Source organism: Mesoplodon bidens (assembly GCF_964165515.1).
Source record: "Mesoplodon bidens genome assembly, chromosome: 4".
Lineage (NCBI taxonomy): Eukaryota > Metazoa > Chordata > Mammalia > Artiodactyla > Ziphiidae > Mesoplodon > Mesoplodon bidens.
Genome location: NC_138160.1, coordinates 84819530 through 84842253, shown reverse-complemented (window position 1 = coordinate 84842253; position 22724 = coordinate 84819530). Strand labels below are relative to the sequence as shown.

Below are 22724 nucleotides of genomic sequence, written 5' to 3'. Positions count from 1 at the left end.
TGTAGGAGGGGCAGAATACATGCTTTGGAGAAACTACTGTGCTTTGAAAATCAGCAACAATTTGTCACATTGAAAAGAAAAATGAGACAGCCATGCTGAGGAGGCTCATTCCTTCAAACTATCAAATGAGCTTGACAAATGTGCAGGAGAAGGACAGAGAGCCAGAAATCAAAACACTGCCTTGCTGAAGTCTCCCAAGCCAGTCGTTAAATGTTCATCTTTATTTTGGGTTCAGCTGATAGGTGGCAACAGAATTGCATATCACAGGGAGTTCTTCCTCTATGCCCAAATATGTTTTTAGAAACTGCTTTGCAAAAGATGTGGTTGTAAAGTACTTCATATTTTCTGATGGGAAAAATATTATAATAGGTGGAGAAACAAAGGTGAGGGGGTAATGTTTGAACTATTCATTGGTAAGGACTTTGCTTTAAATTAATCACAATATGTCATCAGTTCAAGGCTAGAATAACAATCAACCTCTATCTGTGGTTCTCAAACTGAACCAGGGAGACAGGAGTTCAGCTGGAAATATTTTGGGGCCACAGGAGCGGTTCAGGGGGAAGCTTAGTGATGGGACTTTGGGACCTCTAGTCCTACTGCAATCACAGGCACTCAACTATAATCTTTTAAATGAATTATTCTACTGCTCTGTGTCATTTGAAACAAAATTATGCTGTAAGATTTAGTGTTAGGTTTTAAGACTTCAGAGTTGGACAGATTTAAAGATCTACTCTAGGCTTTGAAATCTTCTCTTGAGGTACTTCTCCCTAACAAAATAAAAGTGATCAGAGAAAAGAATGATAACAACTTCCTGGGCATCTGGTGACACATCCCAGGGCAATTTGCCCTCAAAATCTTATATTCTGTCTTAAAAATTCATAAGGAATTTGTGTTCTCCATATCCTATGTTTGCATTAACACAAAATAATGTTTAAACTTACTTCATATTAAGCAAAATCATTCTCTAAGAAGGTGTACCAAGTTATGTTATGGTTTAATATATCCCGTGGCCTCAATATTAAACACATTTTTGAGTCAAAAAGACCTGAGTTTAAGATCCAGGTGTGCTACTTACTGTGTAGCTTTAGATATGTAATTTCACTTGTGTGAACCTTAGGCTCAAACACTGTCAAATATTGTGATTTTAATCTCCATTGTTAAGGTTGGAGAAATAACACGAATCTGGAGTTACTATTCCCTTCTTTCTATCTTTCTTATTTATTTTATTTTTTGGTATGGAGCAGTGGGGATTATTCCTTTCCTTTTCCACATGAGCATCCGTGCAGAAGAAAGAAGACAAAAAAACGCCTGCCTGAAGGGTGTATGAAAGCCGATGACAGGGACCATAGCCTTTGCTATGATTATGGGAGCAAGAATGTGAGGGGCAACTATGTATCTTTTGCCCTCAGAACTTTTTGACACCATTTGATAGAATCATCTTCTTTATTGTCCTACTGTCTCAGCTTCCCTGCATAGAGATAAAGATGGAGATCATACATTCAGACCTAAACATTCCTAAAGAATGTAATAGAAGAGGGAGAACTGAAGTATATGAGGAGATAAGTAGTGGACAGGCACGAACAGCAGCATAGACACATTATGTAAAACTTGACTTTTTGACTTGCAGGAAAAATCACTTCTTACATAGGAGTCGATACACCATATTATTCCCTTCACCCAAACTTAATCTTTGTGATGATAATCTAATTAAGTGAAAATTCTGAGAGATTCATAAACCGGTTTCAGTTTACTGAGTCAACACAGAACACATTTCTATGTTTTGGTGTAATATCAAGTCTTGTTTATTGAAAGGAAAAGCAAATTTCATCTTGGAGTTAGACTCTCTTTTCAGGTTTGCTGTATTGACCCATATATTGTGACTTATTCATTGCTGAACGTCTGATGAATACTGATGTTTAGGCACAAGGCTGTCTGACATTTTCATTTAGGGCTGCTCACATTTTTACGAGAGTACGGCTCATTTAGAATCTAGCCTCTAGCTTAGCACTTAGTGTTGATTTCTAGATGCATATTTGAATTAAAAGTTAATATCCTGATTGACATAGTTCATTATTATTAAAAGAACAATCAAGCAAACACTGTGTTAATGCAAAGTGAAGACCTGAAAGGAAGTGAAGTATCTCACTTTCTTTATCAATAGATATGAAGAAGCTCAAGGCAGCGAAACAATGAAGATCAGATAATCAGTCAGGACGTGAAACACTACTGAGGTAAAATACCTATTATCAATGTAATGAATTCCTTTCTGAAGGGCTATTATGATTGGATATTTGATTGCTTATTGTTTTTCAGGTGAAATACTTCTATGAAAAGTCCTGTTTGTTATGTATCAATAGAAACTCCAAAAAAAAAAAAAGAAATTTGTACAGGAATCTTTACTTCAGATTCAGTTTGGTTCAACTTGGATACTGTAAGTTTTGTTAAACTTCAACTGAGGGAAAGGCTGTGCCCTGTTCTGTTCACCATCGTATCCTTAGTATCTAGCATAATGCCTGACACAGAATAGGTACTTAATAAATAGCTCTAGAATGAATTTTAATAAATCCCAGACTGGCTGTCAGTGTTCTAACATTGGCATTGTAAAGTTTTTTTTTTTTTAAGCTAGCAAATGTGGTGTCTTAGAGAATACTATAAGAATCTGAGTATGGAAATACGGTTTATCCAGTGGCTTACGACAGTTGCATTTTGATCCATCAAAGCTGATAAATCTTTACAAATTTTGAAAAGTAACTCTTATTTGCAGCATTTAAGCTAAAATCTATGTACCACAAGCACATTCAGGCAGTGTATATGAGCATTCTGATCATTTTGGCAATCATTTTGCAAAGAAAGCAAACTGAGGAGACGGAGGGCTATGGGCACACTGCACCACAGTCACTGTGTTTGTAAAAAGCACTGTTAGAATAAACAGTGGTATACCATTGTGAGGTCAAAATTAGACTTTAATCTTTTACCTAAACCAAATCTCTAGAACTTGAATACATTCTAAGGAGTGCTATTTTCAAGTCTTGTTGCTCAGTGTAGTCATAGCATAAAAAAAGCAAACACAGGGGCTTCCCTGGTGGCGCAGTGGTTGAGAGTCCGCCTGCCGATGCAGGGGACACGGGTTCGTGCCCCGGTCTGGGGGGATCCCACGTGCCGCGGAGCGGCTGGGCCCGTGGGCCGTGGCTGCTGGGCCTGCGCGTCCGGAGCCTGTGCTCTGCAGGGGGAGGGGCCACGACAGTGAGAGGCCCGCCTACCGCAAAAAAAAAAAAAAAAAAAAAAAAAAAAAAAAAAAAGCAAACACGATTTCTGTTGAATCTAAGAGAACTATAAAATTATAGTTTAACATATTGTGGTATCTTCTTTACTTGGATGAAACCAGGAAAAGACTTACATTTTAGATAATCTAACTAAAGTGAATTTAAACCTGCTCTTGTGTGCAAATCAACTAAGAGCCTTAGAATTGCGTACAGTGTTAATTTGCATCTGAAGAAATTCACTGAGGAATAGATAAGGACATTTATTCTAAATAAAACATAGTATACAGCACTCCCATCAACCTCGCTAAGAAAGTAATCACATGTCCTTTAAGTTTTTAAAATATTATTCAAGTATAAATCTAATTCCAAAATTCATATTTTAGTTTTATTCTCATGAAAACTGATACATAGTTAATGTATGTGAATACCTTGCGCACTGGCTTGAAGACGTCTATAATTTCCCCACTGGAAAAGTTCATCACAAATCCTTGTACAGGTTCTTGGTCCTCAAAGTAAGGCTTCCCATTCACCGCAAAGAGCAAACCTGTGACAACATATCCAGTCAACCTTCCTTTAAAATATGGATAAGACTGGCTTTTCAATACATGTGTGTACATCACACAAACAAGAAATGTAGGGTCAACCTGGTTCCTCCAATTGGCAACAAAAGTAGAAAATAAAATACTTAGCAGATGTCTCTTTCTGAGTAATAAGATAAGGAGTTAGGAGACTAACTTCCTTGTAATAGAAAAACCAGGAACTGCAAAGCTTGTTTCATTTAGGAAGCCAGTAGAAATCAGGAATACATAGATATGGAGGAGATGACATAGGTAGAGGAATAGATATATAGACATCACAGGTATTCTAAATAGGGATGGGAAGAGTCAGGTTATTTAAGGCAATCATTCTGGGGTATCAGATCTTTTAAAAAATATGTAATATCTACTATAGCTACAAGTAGAATCAAAGAAAAATATGCAAAGAAAGTGAAGTTACACTGTAGATAGAAGAATGATCCGATTTTAAACAACTAACACTTGAAAATGTGAGACGCATATTTCAGATTATCAAAGACATTTTTTCTAATTAAAAAATTAGACCATCTTTTTATATTAATTCCATGAATACTCCTTGAAGTAAACTTATATTTCTTAGTATAGTAGTGTTTATCCAAAATAATGGAAACTGTGATGTTTTGGTTAAATAAATACTTCAGATGATTGAATATTATGTTTTAAAGAATTAAAACACTAAAATATACATAATACTAAACCAGTGTTGAAGGGTTTTTCATATTTCTTTAAGGATTTCAGGATAGGGGTCTTTAGCGCATCACATTAAGAAAAAATCAACACTATCAACATCAATTACTGTTGTGTAACGTTGTAGAGAGAATTCCAATTATAATACACTTTGTCTTTTGCTGAGATTCTCTTTTTAACCAGATTTCCTCTCATCTTTTCTCCTGACGTTTTTCCTCCTCATATTTGATTTATTTTTTTTCATTATGAACTGGATCACCCTCTTTGTTAAGTAAATGGTCTTGCCAAATTTATTCTTTAAATATGAGGTAAAAACCAACATGAGAATTTATCTTTCATTGACAGTAATGAGTCCTTTATTACTTTCTTTTATTACTTATTCCTTAGTGAAGCCAAACTTGTTCCTATTTCAGTTACTTGAGTCCCTTTATTCCATATCCTAAATAAATTGGGGGCTGCCTCAGAAGATAGTAGCCATACACAACTTTAATAGCATAAGAAATATAAATATTATAGTGATAACCATGTAGTTAATGCAACTTTAATATAGGTATAGATATATTTACTAAATATATTGCAAAAATTGTATATAAATTCTAGAAATATATTTTCAGTTGTTCAGTATTCATGACATAAAGAAATCTTATGCTAACTTATTTTTTAATATGAATTAAATGAATCTTATTTTGTAAGTTTGGATTATTTTTCTGAGTTCCTTTAAGTCAAGAAATCTATTTTGAAAATGAGAAAAAAATTCCAGATTTCATTGATCATTTCTCCTGACATTTACACATAAGCCTCACTTACGTCACCTATTTATCTTAAAAAAACTGTCTGACACTCTTTAAAAAAACGTGAAGCAGAAGTATTTTGAATACAGGTTTTATCAACATATACCATCTGTTGATGATGTGTGAAGACATAATATTAATCATTTAATAACTAAAGCAAATGACCATAATTAAGGAAAAATAAAAATCAACGTTTGGGAACAATTTTTTAATCCATCACAAACAGTTGCTAAATCTTTTGAGTTCTTCATTATTTCCATATAAAGAACAGTGGCACTTGAGTTGAAAATGATTTACAATGCACTAACAGTTTTAAATATTTTAAGATCTGATATATAAGTCATCTTTAATCCCTTAATAAAAAATTACAATAAGAGCATATTAAGATAAGACAAACACTTTTTAAGAATAGAGTGTAGTATGAAGAAACACAAAAAATAAAGATGAGATACCTGGTATATATGAAATTGCAAATACATTTCTTCCAAATGATGCATGCTTAATCTCTCGCACAAATTCTTTGGTGTCAGTTTTAAAACACTGGATCCGACCGTTTTCCCTGTCTGCCACACATAATTGGCCCAAATGAGGTACTAGGGCCAAGCTGTGAGGAACACTGAACTGGCCTGGTTTAGGATTGCTCTCAGTAGACTCTACAGAACAAAGAAAAACCTCAGATTTACAATTTGTAAAATCACCCAAAGTTTGACTCTAAAGTTTTATAATTTTCAAAATTCATGATAGTAGGGCTTCCCTGGTGGCGCAGTGGTTGAGAGTCCGCCTGCCGATGCAGGGGACGTGGGTTCGTGCCCCGGTGTGGGAGGATCCCACATGCCGCGGAGCGGCCGGGCCCGTGGGCCATGGCCACTGAGCCTGCGCGTCCGGAGCCTGTGCTCCGCAACGGGAGAGGCCACAACAGTGAGAGGCCCGCGTACCGCAAAAAAAAAAAAAAAAAAATTCATGATAGTAAACCACTAAGTATCTGGAACCAGGGGAAAAATAAGTTAAAGCAGTTAATATCTCTTAGCCACAAACACATTACAGATTTTCTCCCTATTTGGACAAACTTTAAAGTTTTTGGGTAGAAGAATTCTTTTTCCTCTTATAAGACTCTGTGTGTGTGTGTGTGTGTGTGTGTGTGTGTGTGTGAACAGCCAACTGGATGCATAAGGAGGCCCTGTTTTCCTCACTCCAGGGGACAATTACATCCTAAAGAATGTGAGGGGTGGCCAATATCTTGTTCCTAATGATGTTGGCCAATAATTATAATTAGAGATCAAGAGTCTTATTGAGTACCTTCCCCCCACTGTGTGATGAACTTTCCACTTGGTGAAAACTGCACAATCCGACTGTTGCAGTAACCATCTGATACATAGATGGTTCCTGTGTCTGGATCCACAGCCACATCAGTAGGTTGACAGAAGTGATTCTGGTCACTGCCTGGTTGCATGCTCTTTCCCAGGATTAACAGAGGGGCTTCTTTATTGTTTGCCTTCAGTTTGAACACCTTTTAAAAAAAGAACAAAAGCCTTACCCACTTTGCGTGGTTATAATTGACACACACCCACCTGACTAAGGCAATCAGAGTGTAAGCTTTCAGAGACTTATTTAAAAGCAGGTACTTTTCAGAACTGGATGGGACTCTAGAAATCATCTGGTCTGATTCCTTCATATGAAAAATGAGGCTTATAGAGATTAAGTGACCTGCCCAAGGTCATCTAGGTCATTAGTGGTGAATGGAGACTAGTATGGAAGTCCTGTTCCACCCATCCCCACACTTCCTTTTTGTCTTTCCTTAGCTAATAGTAGAACGCTCTCCAGACAATACAAGAGCAATAAATGTTTACTGAGATGATGTTTGAAGACTAGCTATGCCTTCTGAGCTCTAGTTTCTTGTCCTACTTCTTTCCCATCTACTCATTAAACAGGTATTAAACATGAGCTTATCTTTTAAGGGAAAGACATTATGATATATACCCTAATGGAAATATAACTTCCTTTAAAAAGAACAAAGATTTGCTGTTTTACATATAAACGTATATACTAGAGACTTTGGCTCAATTTATAGAAGATTAAGGTAGCTTAAGAAAAATACATAAAACACATAAAGTGATTTAAAAAAAGAACTAAGACCTGGGGACAGAGGAAAGAAAAGCAGATATGGAAAGCTAAGGAGGTTGGGAGAGCCCAAACAGTTGGTAGAGTGAAGCTTCACATCTGGCCCTAAGATTCCTGCCAGCCACACAGAGAAGGGTGACTTGATCATTTACATGTAAGTTTTTCCTAGCACTGAGTTCTAAAAGCACCATTTCAGATATGGCTGTTCCATTCTTCTGTTATAAACGTTCTGGGTCACAAAGAAAGACCCAGGGGGTGGTGGTGGTGGAATGAACTGGGAGATTGGGATTGACATATATACACTCATATGTATAAAACAGATAACTAATAAGAACCTGCTGTGTAAAAAAATAAATTAAATTAAAAAAAAAAAAAAGACCAAGGGCTTCCCTGGTGGCACAGTGGTTGAGAGTCCGCCTGCCGATGCAGGGGACAGGGGTTCGTGCCCTGGTCTGGGAAGATCCCACATGCCGCAGAGCGGCTGGGCCCGTGAGCCATGGCCGCTGAGCCTGTGCGTCCGGAGCCTGTGCTCCCTAACGGGAGAGGCCACAACAGTGAGAGGCCCGCGTACCGCAAAAACAAAAAAAACCCAAAAAAACCCCCAAAAAACAAACAAACAAACAAAAACACCCAGACAACTCCAGAGCATTTGAAAGCATAACTTCATTAACTTCTATTTGAATAACTGCCAAATGGAAGATTACCTGATGAAGAGCCACATCTGTGACCCAATAATTTCCATCTTTATCTATACTTAAGCCATGTGGCAAGTAAAACCTGCAAAATAAAGATAATTGTCTTAGTTATATAATTACTCCCAAAGCATACATGAGAGGAAATTTTTTTGCTAATTAATTTGTAAAGGCAATATAAATTTAAAAACTGATAAATGTATACCTGTATTACTAAAGACCAAAATGAATGGTTAAATGAAAATACCCATTTTAATAGAGACCTCTTTGTGAAAAATCTTAAGTGGTATTTAACCACCTAAAGATCTATAAATGAAGCCTACGTATCAATTACAAATATTATCAAGTATGGTATATTAAATAACACAAATAACTTCAATTTGAAAGCAAGTTCTAAGATCATAAAGAAATGTGTATAAAACAAATTGTCTACAGAATTATAAATGGATTTATATGGTTTGAATAGCTTAAATATGCTGCAAGGTAATATAATGCTGTACTGATATAAAATATTAAATATATGACTGAAAAGCTTTAAGAGTACCTACTAAAGACAGTAAAACCCAAAGAAAACTTCCAGCAGACATGGGCTGTGATCATCTGAGCAAAGAGAAGTGGTGTGCTGGATAATCATTAGAGAAGGTTAATCTGTTTAACAAATCAATTGGAATGACCTGGGTAAGAGAACTGTAACGTGGACAGAGACTCACAGGCTTAAGGAACTTGGACAGAGTTAAAAACACATGGACAATGTCTTAATGTGATTGTGGTCAAACTTGACAATCCATAAGCTACGTTTGTCAGCTTCTAGCCTTTGCAAGGTGTTGGCATCACAGATTTTTTTTTCATGAGCCAAGAATGTAACACTCTGATCTTGACTAATAAACTGAACTAGATCTCTCTTTTGGTGACTGAATGTGAGAGTTACGATTTGCTTTCAACATAGAAACCCCACTGTTGGCCAAGTTGATTTAGCAGCAGTTGCTCTGCCTTCCTCTTTAATTCCTTTCTGGAATGAGATGCTTCTGATTAATGGGTAGAGCACTGAAGAGACAGGTTCAGACACAATGAGTGGTGGGGCTGGTATGTTAGAATTTGGCCCCTGACTCACCATCTTAGAATCCTATAAAAAGCTAACTATTACCATCTCCATAAGCAGCTGCATTCAAAGTGGATGGCTCCCCGCCTTTCAAAGAAGCTGGCTTTCCCTGTGCCTAAGCAGATGGAGTAGGGTATAGCTCCTAAAGCTGCCAGGTTATAGCTGTTGTGGACACTCTGTAAGCAGGTGTCCCTTTCTTTCAATGACCATGAATATCAGCCAACTTTTTTTGGCTGCCAAATGCCGTCTAGGAATAAGACCAAATAATGAGCAGCTTTCAAAGCCAAATTACCTATGCATGCTATGGAAAGCTGAAAGTGACATTTGTTTAGTCTTCACTTTGAGATGGGAAGAGAGAAGCCTTTTTTCTTAATGGTGATTGGTTGGTGAATTTGGTTATATAACTTTTCTGCTCAAGAATTCTTTTTTTTATCCTTCAGATCTAGCTGAGTAGCAAGTCACTTCATTAGCATATGTATCAATTCTCTCTGAAGCTTGACTACTTACTAGAATCACCTGGGGAGCTTTCAAACTACTATTTTGATACCTGGGCACCCTCCCAGACTAAATCTGAATCTAATTTTTGGAAGCTTCCCAGGTGATTCTAATATTCAGTCAGGGTTTAGAACCACCTCTTTAGAAAATGAAAGACAGTCAGGTAATTTAACTCACAGATTTTTTCCACTGGACTGGAGTACTGCGGCATTATTTGGATCTATGACAAGAATAGTGTCTTCTTCAATTGGCCCGAGACCTCTTTGCTGGTAAATAAACTTACTGTCAAAAGAGCTAAAAAAAAAAAAAAAGCATTAGAATGGAAAATAAACCAATCAGAAACATCAGTGAACTTGAGAAATGCAGACCATTCACTTGAGATTTTAAATAGAGAAACAAGAGAAGGGCTCAGATGTGCCTGACTTCACTCTTTGCCCTTCACACTTCAGATATACCATTAGCCTGAAGAACTAGTGAATGGTCAGTGGAGCAGCAGCATGGGCAGTGCCTGGAGATGCAAGGTTTCAGACGTACCAAATACGAATTGGCACTTTCACAAGATCCCCAGGTGAGTCATATTCACATGAGACTTTGAGAAACACTACCTAGAACTCTTAAAGAAAACTAATTTTTTTCAAAGGCTCTTCAAAATGTTTTAATTCAATAGTTATTTTCTTTCAAACTACAAAAGAAGGCAAAACAACTTTTTGTGCAATGATAAGGAAAGTGTAAATGATAGCAGGAAGGATAGTGATCAAAACTATGTTTGCTATTTTACTTGCTGTAGGTACAACATGCAAATACATATTATTAGGATGTAGAATGGAATGTTCAAAATATTTTGAAAATATAAAACATAATTGATTCTTGAAACAAAAATGTGTTTAGAGACATAAAACTTTTTCCATATAACAATTTTTCTATAAGTACAAAATGGACATCTATATAACAATTAATGTAAACACTAAAATGAATATGACAATTTCTGCTTTTTTAACTCTCTACCTTCCAGATTATAAAATATTATGAACATGTATGTTTATATATTTTTTTCATTTATATTTCTATCTGAATTGTTAGTAATATCTTTCTTTAAGTTGACAGTTATCACAGACATTGTACTTATTTAAATACCTGTTTTGGAAATTATTTGGGATACATAACAAAGATAAGCTCTTCTAATGTAAGCTTATGTAAAAGAGGAAAATATACAAAGCGCCAAGAGACCAACTTATATTTTCAAAAGCAAAGAATTGATCAGCACATAGTTAAGCCATATGTGTGTAGGTGTTGGGGGGGCATAAAAATATATAATATATATATTTTGCCAGATGAATATTTCTGTAAAATAGAATTTCCCTTATAGAATCAGACAAGTCTGTGAAAAAAACTATTAATATTTTGTAGTTCAACTGTATAAGCAAAAGAATCTGAATAATATTAAATATTTATGGAGAGACATTTACAAATTTGGAAGGCGACAGACTGCTCAAAGCTGTCATACCTCTATTGATTAGTTGGTTAGTATTACTTATGCAAAGTCCCAGTAGGAGAACAAAAATTTCAAAATTACATTCTCTTGCCATTAAAAATATACATCACAATTATTTGAGCTTCTTGACTGTCATAGTCTTTTGGGTATATTTTTCCTGAAAGATACTAATAAGTCCCTGAAGCAGTTCTTATTAATGATGCATTCAATTGAATAAAAAATATTGATTCAGCTTTCTCGACCTAAAGCTTAAGTAATATTGCTTACATACGCTATTACGTGTAGTTAAAACCACACACCAGTGCCTAGAAAAAAAATACGTAAGTTAACAAAATGGAAGTAACATCACTAACAGAGCAGATTTTATAAGACAGTCATGAGATCATTATTAAATTGAAATATAAAATTTTATTAGTTTGAACCAATGTAAGAATATACAAGGTATTATTAAATCAGGAGACAATGGTAAAGAGCAAACATGAAGTAACTCTTTCTCAGTACTATGAAACACCAGAGTTTATCCTATATCTGAAACTGTATTTTCAATGTGACTTTCTGTACTAAAAACATCATACCAATTCCCCTAGAAAACAAAGGTACTGGATTCAACCATCAATGATCTATATTTTTTAACAACTTGTCTATGATACTGGATAACTTTAGTTCAGTATGTCTAAGACTCATAGTATGCTACAGTTTTATATTCATATGTAATAGGATAAAGTCTCATCATTTATCATTTCTTTTAAGGCCTAAGACATATTTCTCATCATTCAGAAACATTTCATGATTTGTAGTGGCATAATGGTAATTTAAATAATGTGAAAATTATGTTTTCTCTGACTTTAAGGAGTTAAAATGTTTTCCCTTTTTTTTTTAAAGAAAATTTGAGATAACTGTAGATTTACATGCAGTTGCAAGAAAAAATAATACAGAGAGATTCTGTGTACACTTTACCTAGTTTCCTCCATGGTAGCATTTTGCACAACTACAGTACAATATCATAACCAGGATATTGATATTGATAAAATCCACTGATTCAACTTAGATTTCCCTTTCCATTTTGTATTTCCTAAAATTTTCATTTATTCTTGCAGTTTATTTACTTGGGCATGGAATATACTAGTACATTACTTCTCCACCCCACCCCCACCTAGGAGTTAGTAATATGGAAAGTTACCGAGTCCTCATAATTCTTACCAAGTGCTATCCACTTGACATTCAGACAGTGTTCTGACCCACTACTGACAGCTAATAACAGTGGCAGTCCAATTGCCTATTGCATATCTTGATAAAACTGGAGCCTATCAGACCTCAGCATACCTAATTTCATATCTCTTATTTGCAAAATGACAAACCATACAGGAAGCCTGACATATTTACTTGTTCATGATTTCCCCAAGCAATAGGTTGCAGCAACAGCAACTCTTTGGTCTGTCTTGTCATTCACTTAAATATTCGCCATCAGTCTTAAATCTCTGGTCCTACTATTTTAGGAAATAACATTCCTACAACTTATGATGGAGAGAAAGTAGATCTCCCCACCCCCATGTTCAGGAGCATATGTTGACCTCCTCTAATTTAAATCATGTTTTTTATAGCTTCAGCTTATTTCTCCAGACACTTAAATATTCTAAAATGCCAACTCTAGTTTAAATTACTCTCTGGCAGCCATGTAAGCTCAAAGTCAAGAACCTGCGATATTGAGCTTGGCTTCCAAGAAAACAAGCTATGTCAAGGAAGAAACATAAATAAATCCCGACTCACAGTCCTAATGCTAGTCAGATCGAATGAAATGTTGTAGCTGATGCGTAGGTAAGTGAAAACATCCTTTATCAATGGTACTGTTCTGCACTGCTCATGAATACAGAAAAAAATGTATCAAGTAGTTGGTATTTTGCTGTCACAAACCTAAATTGTGTGTGGGCATCTATACTCACAATCTAGAAATGTCAGATTTCTAATGGTGGGAAAAATAGCAAAATTAACTAATTTGAGGATCATACTCTTTTATTTTATTAACCATTTTTTGGTGACGTTATAATAAATTGTGAAATAGCAAATGAAAGAGCCAAAAGAAAAATAAGTAACAAAGTAAATAAGCTACAGAGTAAATAAATCAGATTTTTATAATAAAACTTTGGATACACAGAAAATATCAGATCTCTCAACTTATCAAGATTTTTTTCTTAGTATCTCATTACAATGTAACAACTAATAATATGATTTTTTTTAGTGTATTTTTAATTATTGTCACAAATTACTCCCATGTCATTAGCCTGTACAGAGGGCATTTTATGTGATGCTTTAGACTAATGACTTTTCCTATGGTATTTGGCTCTATGATTATCAGTCATAGTATTACTACACTTCCCCTGTATCCATTAAGGATCTCAGTGATTAGGCAAGTTCTTGAATTTACTGATATTAGCATCATTTGAATATACTAATTTACTTCAGTAACATAAATAACAAATAATAACATTCTAGAATTCTTAGAAAGACCATAGCTTTAAGGAATTAACCACAACACAATAGGCCCAACCGTTTCACTGAAAATCTTCTGTGATACCATTTACCAGGTGTCTATATGTTTAAACTGGCAGCATCAAGGGACATTCAGTCCCTCAGTGGATTGGTTGATGAGTCCTAATCCTTTCACTTGGGATCACTGGAGCCTCATGCAACTAACAGCTGGCCCCTGGCAGTTACACAGGGCAAGTAATAAAAGGAATTGATGTTTTTCTGAAATGGGAAAATCACACACACACACACACACACACACACACACACTCACATTAAATCTGCCAAATAAAGTAATTTATAAACTCTCTTCTAATTCAAAGGAAAGTAACGCTCTAACAGTTCACAAACAGATGACAGATTATAGAGCTGGATACACTGCTGCTATAGCAAACTGCTTATTTAGTGTTCGAAAGCAGCTACCCTGCATTATATGCTGCAGAGAGGTCTTTATTTCAACCACATTTAACTTTTTACAGGATATAATAATACCCTGCACATTTCACATAGTGCCTGGAGCACTGCTGATTTCTGTTTGCTTCTCTGAAAAAGCACTCAGCGGAAAAGACCGAACTGCGGCCTGTGGGCTGGAATTCATCAGTTCTTTATTTTAGCAATTTGAATCCCCCATTAATGATTTTGCACATTAGCAGCTAATCAAACAGCTTAGATAAGGCTGAAAAGAAATGCTTTGCAATATTCTCACACAAAAGAACTAGAATAGGGAGAAAATAAACTTCTGTGCCATCAATCAAAATTAAGGAAATGCAAAATAAATAATAGCAACTGAAGAGAGAAGTAAAATATAATGTTGTAATTATATAAATTAAGAGGCTGGAGAAAGGACCATAGGTTTTCAAGTGAGAAAATAAGTGGAAATGTACCCTCAACATTAGGAAAGCAAAGACATACCATAATAAGACCAAAGACTTTAAATGGAATATAATTTAATACTATGTTAAAAACACTTACTTCTGAATATATACACATAGAAAAATTCCTATGAGGAAGAAAAAAGGTGGGAAAATAAACCAGTATGACTATTTAGTGTCCTGATAGACCTAGCACTAGAGACATCTCAAATAGGGATGAAAAGAACAAAGAACTAGGTATCACAGCACTGGGCTCTGTTCGGTCAATAAGGCCACTGGGAATGAGTCACTTAACAAAGTGCTTTTTGTTACTCAACAGAGTGAGGCACTTTTTAATGTCTTCATTTTTTTGGACTAGGGAACAGAGTCAGGGAGTTCAAATGTCTTGATGCAGGTTTCAAAGGTAGGAGATGGTAACCAAGATTCAAACCCAGGTCTCCTGTCTTCAAAAACATGTGGTTTTCTCTTACTAGGATTGACCTCACTGGACTGGAGAATCTCCCCTCCAGTTGTCAAATTTAATTTGTAGATGTAGAAGAGATAGGAAGAATAGTCACATAGCCAAGAAGAATCAGAGAAAGTGGCATAAAACTGGAAGAAAATGGCTTGAGTCAAACTGGAAATGGCAACATGAGAGAAAAGGGTAGACTATGGAAACATTCTTTTTGTAGAACTCCTTACAATTTTCTCTCAGATGTGAAGATACTAAGGTACCACTCAGTCATTTTGAGTTCAATTTTCCAGACCCAGTTAATTCTTAAGGTATGAAAGAATTTGCAGATACAGAAGCAGGACCTCAAGCAGATATATCTTAACTGAACTCCAGAAAACTAGGGAGGCAAATCTTGAACTGATTTTTATGAAAGTTAGAAAGCAGATAGATTTCTGAAACAATAGAACCTCACAAGGTTCCATAAAACATTGATGAAGAGGTGGTTTGTGAACAAATTATTTGGAGGGCAAGTGGGAGAAGATTCCCAGAAGACCACACCTCTAAGGACAAAACTTGCTAAACCAATCATTCAACTATGCAAATTTTATAAACAACATGTATAAAGATGTGAAAGGCAAGCTAATCACACAGGCCTCATACCAGGCTGGAAGGGACAGCTCATTCTCTGGTTAATTAAGAATAAAATAATATCTGTAAATTGAAGCAGTGCTAAACCTAGTGAAGTGAAATGGAATTGGAATAAAATCCTGAATTCAGTGTTTTTAAAGCACTGCATAAGTATAAATTTCCAGTAAAAACTTCAGCACAATTTCAGGAAGTATATCTGGAGATTCTAGTAGATTACAAACTCAACACAGAGTAACAAGGCAACACAAGATATGACTGCTGAAGAAAAGTGAATAGAACCCTTTTACACTAATAGATATCTAGAATACACACCAAGGAAAGTAATTGCATTGCTGATCAGCTAACACATGAGGTATTGTGGCCACTTCTCAACCAAACACTTTAAAGGACTGAGAAACCAGAGCACCTTCAGATGAAAGTATCATGTCAGTATGAAGACTGGCTGAGGGCCTGGGGGATATTTAGTCTGGAGAAGATAAGACTTTCTTTAAATATGCAAATAACTGTCATGAATAAATGGAAGTAAATTCACTTTGCATTTGGCTGTCATGAAGGTGAAGTTACAGGACACAGATGTGAGTTTAACATAATGAAGAACTTTATGACATCTAGATATCTAGAGTCCCATAACTGGAAAGTATGTCTCATATCTAGGGCATTTGTTGGCACTGAGAGTTCAAGCTCCACATGACTATGGAAGATTTTGTTTAGAGATGTCCCAGCAGGAAGCTGGAGATGAGCTTCTGGTGGACATTTGCTCTTCTGGGTGCCCAGTGTCTACTGCCCCATTTTGTGCTAATGAAACCTCAGTTTTTCTTTAGTTGACCCAACATTCTGAGCCTCACTCTCAGTCCACTTGCTTTTGATAATGTCAACTCTACTCTCACATTCCAAGAATAGAACAAAAAGTTAGGCTAAGCCAAAGAGTGGATTTCATTCCTCTGCCCACAGTGACTGGTTTAGGATGCAAGAAATATGACCTAAAGTCAGGGAGAACACTGACAGTGTTTTAGAACACTGAAAGTCTCCATTTAAGGATCTCCTGTTGGCCTACATCAGGGAAATAGACTACCTCTTCTATAATTCTGAAGCTGCAAGTGGGGAGGAAGATCAATCAGGGTCTAAGAATGGAGCCAACCAGGAGAAAATGTGTTAAATAGGTGCTGGTGGTGTCGTTTGAGCTACCATACCCTTAAAGTTTTTATTTGTACAAACTAATAAATTTCTTTTCCTAAGCTAGTTTGTGTTGGTTTTCTCCCTTATTCGTTACAGAAAGAATTCCAAGTAATACAACTTCCAAAATCCCTTCCAACTCCATGTGAAGAAATGACAAGTGGTATAATGGAAACACCTTTTAGCACCTAAAAATTAGGGATAAAACCCATGGTTTACTTAAGAGGGTATGTGATGTGAGGCCTGCACAGTAGAAACTCAGCCAAAGCTGAGATAAATAAAAGAAAGGCCAAGAAGCAAGCCTCTGACAATGGTGGTGATTTTGACAGAGACGGAGGGGCAGCTGTTACTGAGGCAGGAGCTACCCAGCTCCTGCTGGGAGGCATTTAAAGAGCTCTAGCTGCCATGCTGCCCGAGCACCAGGGCAGACAAGAGGCTCTTTAAAGTTTCATTACACCCTGCTGGTAATAGGCATTTCCTATTTTAGCTAGAAGATGCATCTTAAAGTAGCCATACTGACAGGGAAGAAAATGGAAATCAAATTGAGAAAGGGAGTTGACAGTCATCTTTCAGGAGGGTAAGTGTTTTATCATCATCATCATTATCATTATTATTACTACTACTACTATTATTACTATTTTGTTGCTATGCTTATTTAGCATGATTAAGTAGAAAAGTAAGAGTTGATCAAGGCTATCAGGTAGAAATGAAGAGTAATACTACTTATAAAGACAGTTTTTGTGATGATATCAAAAGAGCTTTGAGTACTGAGTATTAATTAGGGATTATTATTAACTCCAAGCACTGTCTGATACTTAAAGAATGATCAACTACAAAAAATTAGGGGATATAGACTACTAAGATTTGATTTAGAGCAAGCTCTAGCCTTATGGAACTTATGATTTTGTGAACATGAGAAGTATCAGGATGGGAAAGATTTTGAGGAAAACTAATATAGGATTTCTCATCTTTCTATCCAAACAGTGGTAGCAACAAGAATGCAATTTCCACCCCATTTTTAATTTCCATTGTCTCTCACTAGCACATAATAAATTCTTCTGGAAAGTGCTGTCTTTTTCTTTGTATAGTCCTTGGATAGTCAATGAGGAAAAAGAAAAATTATGTACATTGTCTATTCTATATAATGCAACTTATACATGTAGGAAGGATGGTCATGTATGGCCGTTCAACGAGCAGGGCCGACACATCCGAATCTGTTTTCCTACAAAATAACTAACAGAGTAATCCACTTCTTATTCCCTTTGTGAATAATAAAGCAGACAGTGTTAAAAGCAGAGATCTGAGTGCCAGAAGAGAACTTCCTCACAACCGTGGATTGCAAAGGCTGCTAGAGGCCAACAGGAAATACAAGAGAGGCAGAAGGAAAGAGAGATAACAAATATTCTTACACCTGAAAGATAAAGAAGAAGAAGAAAGAAGAAACAGATTCAATGAGTTAAATCAGCACGCCTGCCCTGAAGAAGTCTTGCATTTTTGGCCCTTTGTCAGTGCCATTTATCGGGGTAAACACACCGGGGCTTTGGCAATGGAACTGGAATCTATTTACACATGATGCTGGTTATCTAGATGAAAGCAAGATGCCAGGAAAAAGCAGGTCTTCAGCTAGGACGGCCATATATGTCTCAGAAAATGTTCTTATGTGGCTCTTGTTTCACAGTCTTGTGTCATCTACCCCAAGCTGGCCTTTACTGATCCCCCCCTTTTTTTTCTATTAAACTATTCCAGCTTCTGCTGTTCACTTGGAATGAATATCATATTAAAATGGAGAATTGGACTTTGTCCGATTTAGCTTTAGCCAGCTGAAACAGTATCAATGGGAGAAAATGATGCTGTAATTTTCTAATCTGGTAAAATGTGGCTAGAAATCCATGCGGAAAATGTAGCAATATTCATTAAAATGAAGAATATGCTACAATGAATAGTAACAGTTTGCTTTTGAAAGCACTTGTGAAAATATCATTAGATGTTCAATAAGGACTAAGACGATGTAACAGAGATGTATGAATAGGGATGCTGAGTTCGAAGGCTTTGAACTCTGAAGTGATCTCTTTCTCAGGTTCCATTTTTGAGTGTGACAATTGGAAAGGACAATTAAACAGTAACAAAGCTATCAATCTATTTTGAAATGCTAATTGAATTCCATCTTCAACTACACAAAGAAAACTACATACATGTGTATGTGACAGAGCAGGTTTAGCCTAAGTTTAATCAGCATCTCTGAAAATGGAGGAAGAAAACAATTGAACTGTACATGTGGATCCTCCATTTTCCAAATGAAACCCTACAGTTGTACACTTGAAAGGAGAGATTCATTACACTTAATTCATAAGATATTAAAAAATTTACCTTCATATGTAAATTTGTGATAAAACACATGAATAAATGGGTATTCATTACTCAGGAGAATTAAGATAACCTGCTAAATTTTGGAATAAGCTTTTAAAAATACAATCATGTAAATGTGCTCGTAATCCTCTAAAAGGCAGTAAGTATAACAAACTGGGTAAGTGGGCCAACTCTGGAGTCAGATGGAAAGGAACTGAAGCCTGACTTTGCCAGGCTAACTGTGAGGTCTGGGGCAGAACACTTACTTTCTCTTGGTTTCTTCACCTGTAAAACGTGAATGATGATAACAGTGCCTAAATGTTGTGAGGTAATTTATGTAAACAGAACAGTCACAGGAGCACAGTAAACACTCAATGAATGTTAGACTTTTTAACCAAAACTCCCTATAAGATGATAGTGGAAGATAGAATAAAAGGTTGGAAAGAGAAACCCAGAGGGAAAAGCGGGATATTAGTCTTAGTGTTATTCTTAAGTCTTGTTATTCTTAAGTTTTTGGTGCTCATGAAAAATGCAAATTTGAGTAATAAAATTAATCTGTATGGAAATGTGAAGGCCAAGGTACTGACTATTTCTATAATATGGTGGCCAAGCTGCTCTAACTACAATCTCCAGAAGGCACTGTTATCATGCCAGGGAGCAGTCTGATGGAAAGGGAGAGTCCAATGGCCTCAATATGGTTCTGTACCCAGTACATGGAAATAATGAAGTGCTTTATTGTAGTCATCTAATAATTTTCTTTGTTGATCATTGATCATGATGCACTTTTTCTGAAGTCTTGAAATGCCTCAGCTATGTACTGTCTTAACTGCCTTTAATGTTACTTTCCTTAGGAATGTGAAGGTAGCTTCAAGGGGGACAGAGCAAAATGCTAAGTAGGCAGAATCACAGACTGTTATTGCCTTCTTTCCATAAACTAGTTTGTGAAACTACCTTAATTGTTTTCAAATGCACAAGACTTTCTCTTTTCTATGTGTCACAGTCATATACTAAAAGAACAAATATGTTTTGCTCACAAAAATCAAGTTCAAAGAAAACCTTGATAGTTCTCTCACCATTATTCTTAGTTTAATGAAAAGCAATGCATGCTATTTTTATCTTCGTTTACTCCTTCAAGGAAAAATTATTACTTACTTTCCATCCCAGACACGGTCACCTCTGTGGAAAATCACCAGATTATTCGTAGGGTCCAGAGCCATCCCAGACACCTGGCCTGGTAACAAGTATACTCCAGGCCAATCCAGTGCCTCTTCTACATGGAAATCTAAAAGATAAATCCATACATTTAGTGTAAAAAAGAAAGCTAGTATAACCTCATGAAGATTCACAATGATTATAAGAAGTTCATGCAGTAATGTCACTAGATGCAAAGAAAAAAAATCAAGCCATGCTCTACATAAAATATACCACAGGCACATGCTAAGGAGCCTCCTGAGCTATGAATAAAGTAAGTGACTGTGAACTTGTTTGGGGATATGCTCTTTTCCTGTTGATAAGATGCCTCGTAAAACCAGTTTATCCTTAAGTCATTAAGGAGCAAATTTGAGACTGTCTTCTTAACAAGATTCTTACTTTAAATTAGTATCTTTGAAAAATATGGCAACATGGATGGCATCATTTTAATACAAAGCTTTTAAATGTTGTAAATAAATAGTATTCTTGGGCAATAAGCCCGTTTCTGTGTGTGTGTCTGTGTGTGTGTCTTTCTCATCTAACTTCTGTGTAAATTGTGGATGTTCAGAATACATTAGACCCTATAATAAACCATCATTGATAATACCTTGTACAAGGAACTATGTAAGATACCAATCTCATTTCACCTAACTTTAGTGTTCCTATAACAATGGGAATGGAGAGATATTCTTTCACTGCTTATATTTCACTGTTTCCTAACACGAGAAAGGAAAAAATAACAGGAACTCTATGACTGAGTGATTTACAATCACTCTCACTTCTGATCAGAATACATTTATACTTAGAGAATACCTAGGTTCAATTGTTAACCCCTTTTATAAAAATGCTCATGAATAAAGAGGTACCATGTACAGAGTAGCTATATTAACTGAGGATATAAAGTTATGAAGATGCTGTGAAATCCTTTGTATCAGTGTCAATATTTCTTTCCCTCTGAAATGCTTCAACAGAGATGCTGAGAAGTAAAAAAAGCAGCAATTTGAGTCTCCTTTCTCCTTCCCATACTCTGGAGGATGTGGCAACATGCAGTGAAATCCTCAAAGATAAACATTAAAGACTGGAGGAAGAAAGGGAAACACAGGGCTTGTACAGTCAGCTTCTGAAAGCCTGAGAGCATGCTGGTGTGAGAGTAAACACTTTAAAATAATTCTCTCAACTATACAACAGGCAACAGTAACTTTTCACTCAAAATATTCTTACCTTTGCTCATTTAATTTTTTAAAACAAAAATTAGTAACAGCACAATCAACAGGATGCCTGGAACAGCTGTGTCTACAACCTTTGCTGAAGCATATTCAACAAATATTCCCTAAGTGTATTGTCTATATACGGTGTTATGTTAGATTCTGGGGACACAAAGAAATAAAGCATGGTTTTGGTCCTAGAGGGACTCATAGGATAAAATGGAAAAAAAAAAACCCAAATAACCAAAAAACAAACAAACAAACAAAAAACAGAAAGCAAATATTTATGACACAGTACAGTGCACGAACACAGGAAAGGGCCCATAATCCTTCCTGAGGCTTGGCTGGGAGAGGGTAGGTGTTCTAACTTAAAGTTTATTGAATATAGAAGTAGGCAGAGAATATTTCAGTCAGAAAGATGGGAAGTGAGGATGATTATAATTGCAGAATGTGTTTCAAGATCTTTAAGTAATTTGTATGTCTTTAAGGATATCTGTGTATGTCAGGAGGGGGTATGAGAGTGACAGGCAGGATTAACAGACCCCAAGATCTAGTTTAGACTGGAAAATATACATTTGTAGAGCACATGAAGGTATGGATTTAACGATGAATTAATGAATGTTGTTCTGAGCTGTGGTGTCTTGATCTATACTGTGATTAATTTTGAGGTGTGCTGCAAGTACTTTATTAATAGCAGTAAAGCACAAAGCTTGGGAATAATTTACTTTTGAAATATATTAGAGCAGGTGAGAATGTCATTCTCACTCATGTGTGTTTTGCTATGTCTTCCTGAGTTGGGGAGAAGGGGGGCAGAGTAATAACTGGTGTGCCTAAATTTGCACAGCAGTGGATGTAAATGGGGCTGCTAGGATGAATAGCATTCATCATCTATCATGCTTATTATCTATCATAATAGGAGAAAAGGATGCAAATTGTGAATATAGGCGACTGGGAACCACTGAAGGTTTTCAAGCATGGGGTGACATGAAAAAAACTGTGTTTCTGAAAGTGAACTCAGGAAGCAGGGTATAAGTATTATAATTAGAGATGTATGGATGGATTCCCCAAAGAAAATGTTTCAAATTATTTTAAGTTCCTTGAATCTCAGGTTGTACTTCATT

General features: G+C 36.0%; 1 protein-coding gene across 14 annotated transcripts in view; it reads right to left on the bottom strand.

Annotated features, from left to right (window-relative positions):
- The window catches only part of PAM (peptidylglycine alpha-amidating monooxygenase), a 303779-nt gene that overhangs the window by 13582 nt on the left and 267473 nt on the right, over positions 1–22724 (bottom strand). For all 14 annotated transcript variants that reach the window (XM_081233252.1, XM_081233262.1, XM_081233263.1 and 11 more), the window contains 6 exons: positions 20360–20489; positions 9898–10014; positions 8139–8211; positions 6613–6823; positions 5769–5969; positions 3692–3807 (listed from right to left, as the gene is read on the bottom strand). In XM_081233252.1, coding sequence (XP_081089378.1) covers positions 3692–3807; positions 5769–5969; positions 6613–6823; positions 8139–8211; positions 9898–10014; positions 20360–20489 — 848 coding nt within the window. The remainder of the gene's footprint in view (positions 1–3691; positions 3808–5768; positions 5970–6612; positions 6824–8138; positions 8212–9897; positions 10015–20359; positions 20490–22724) is intronic.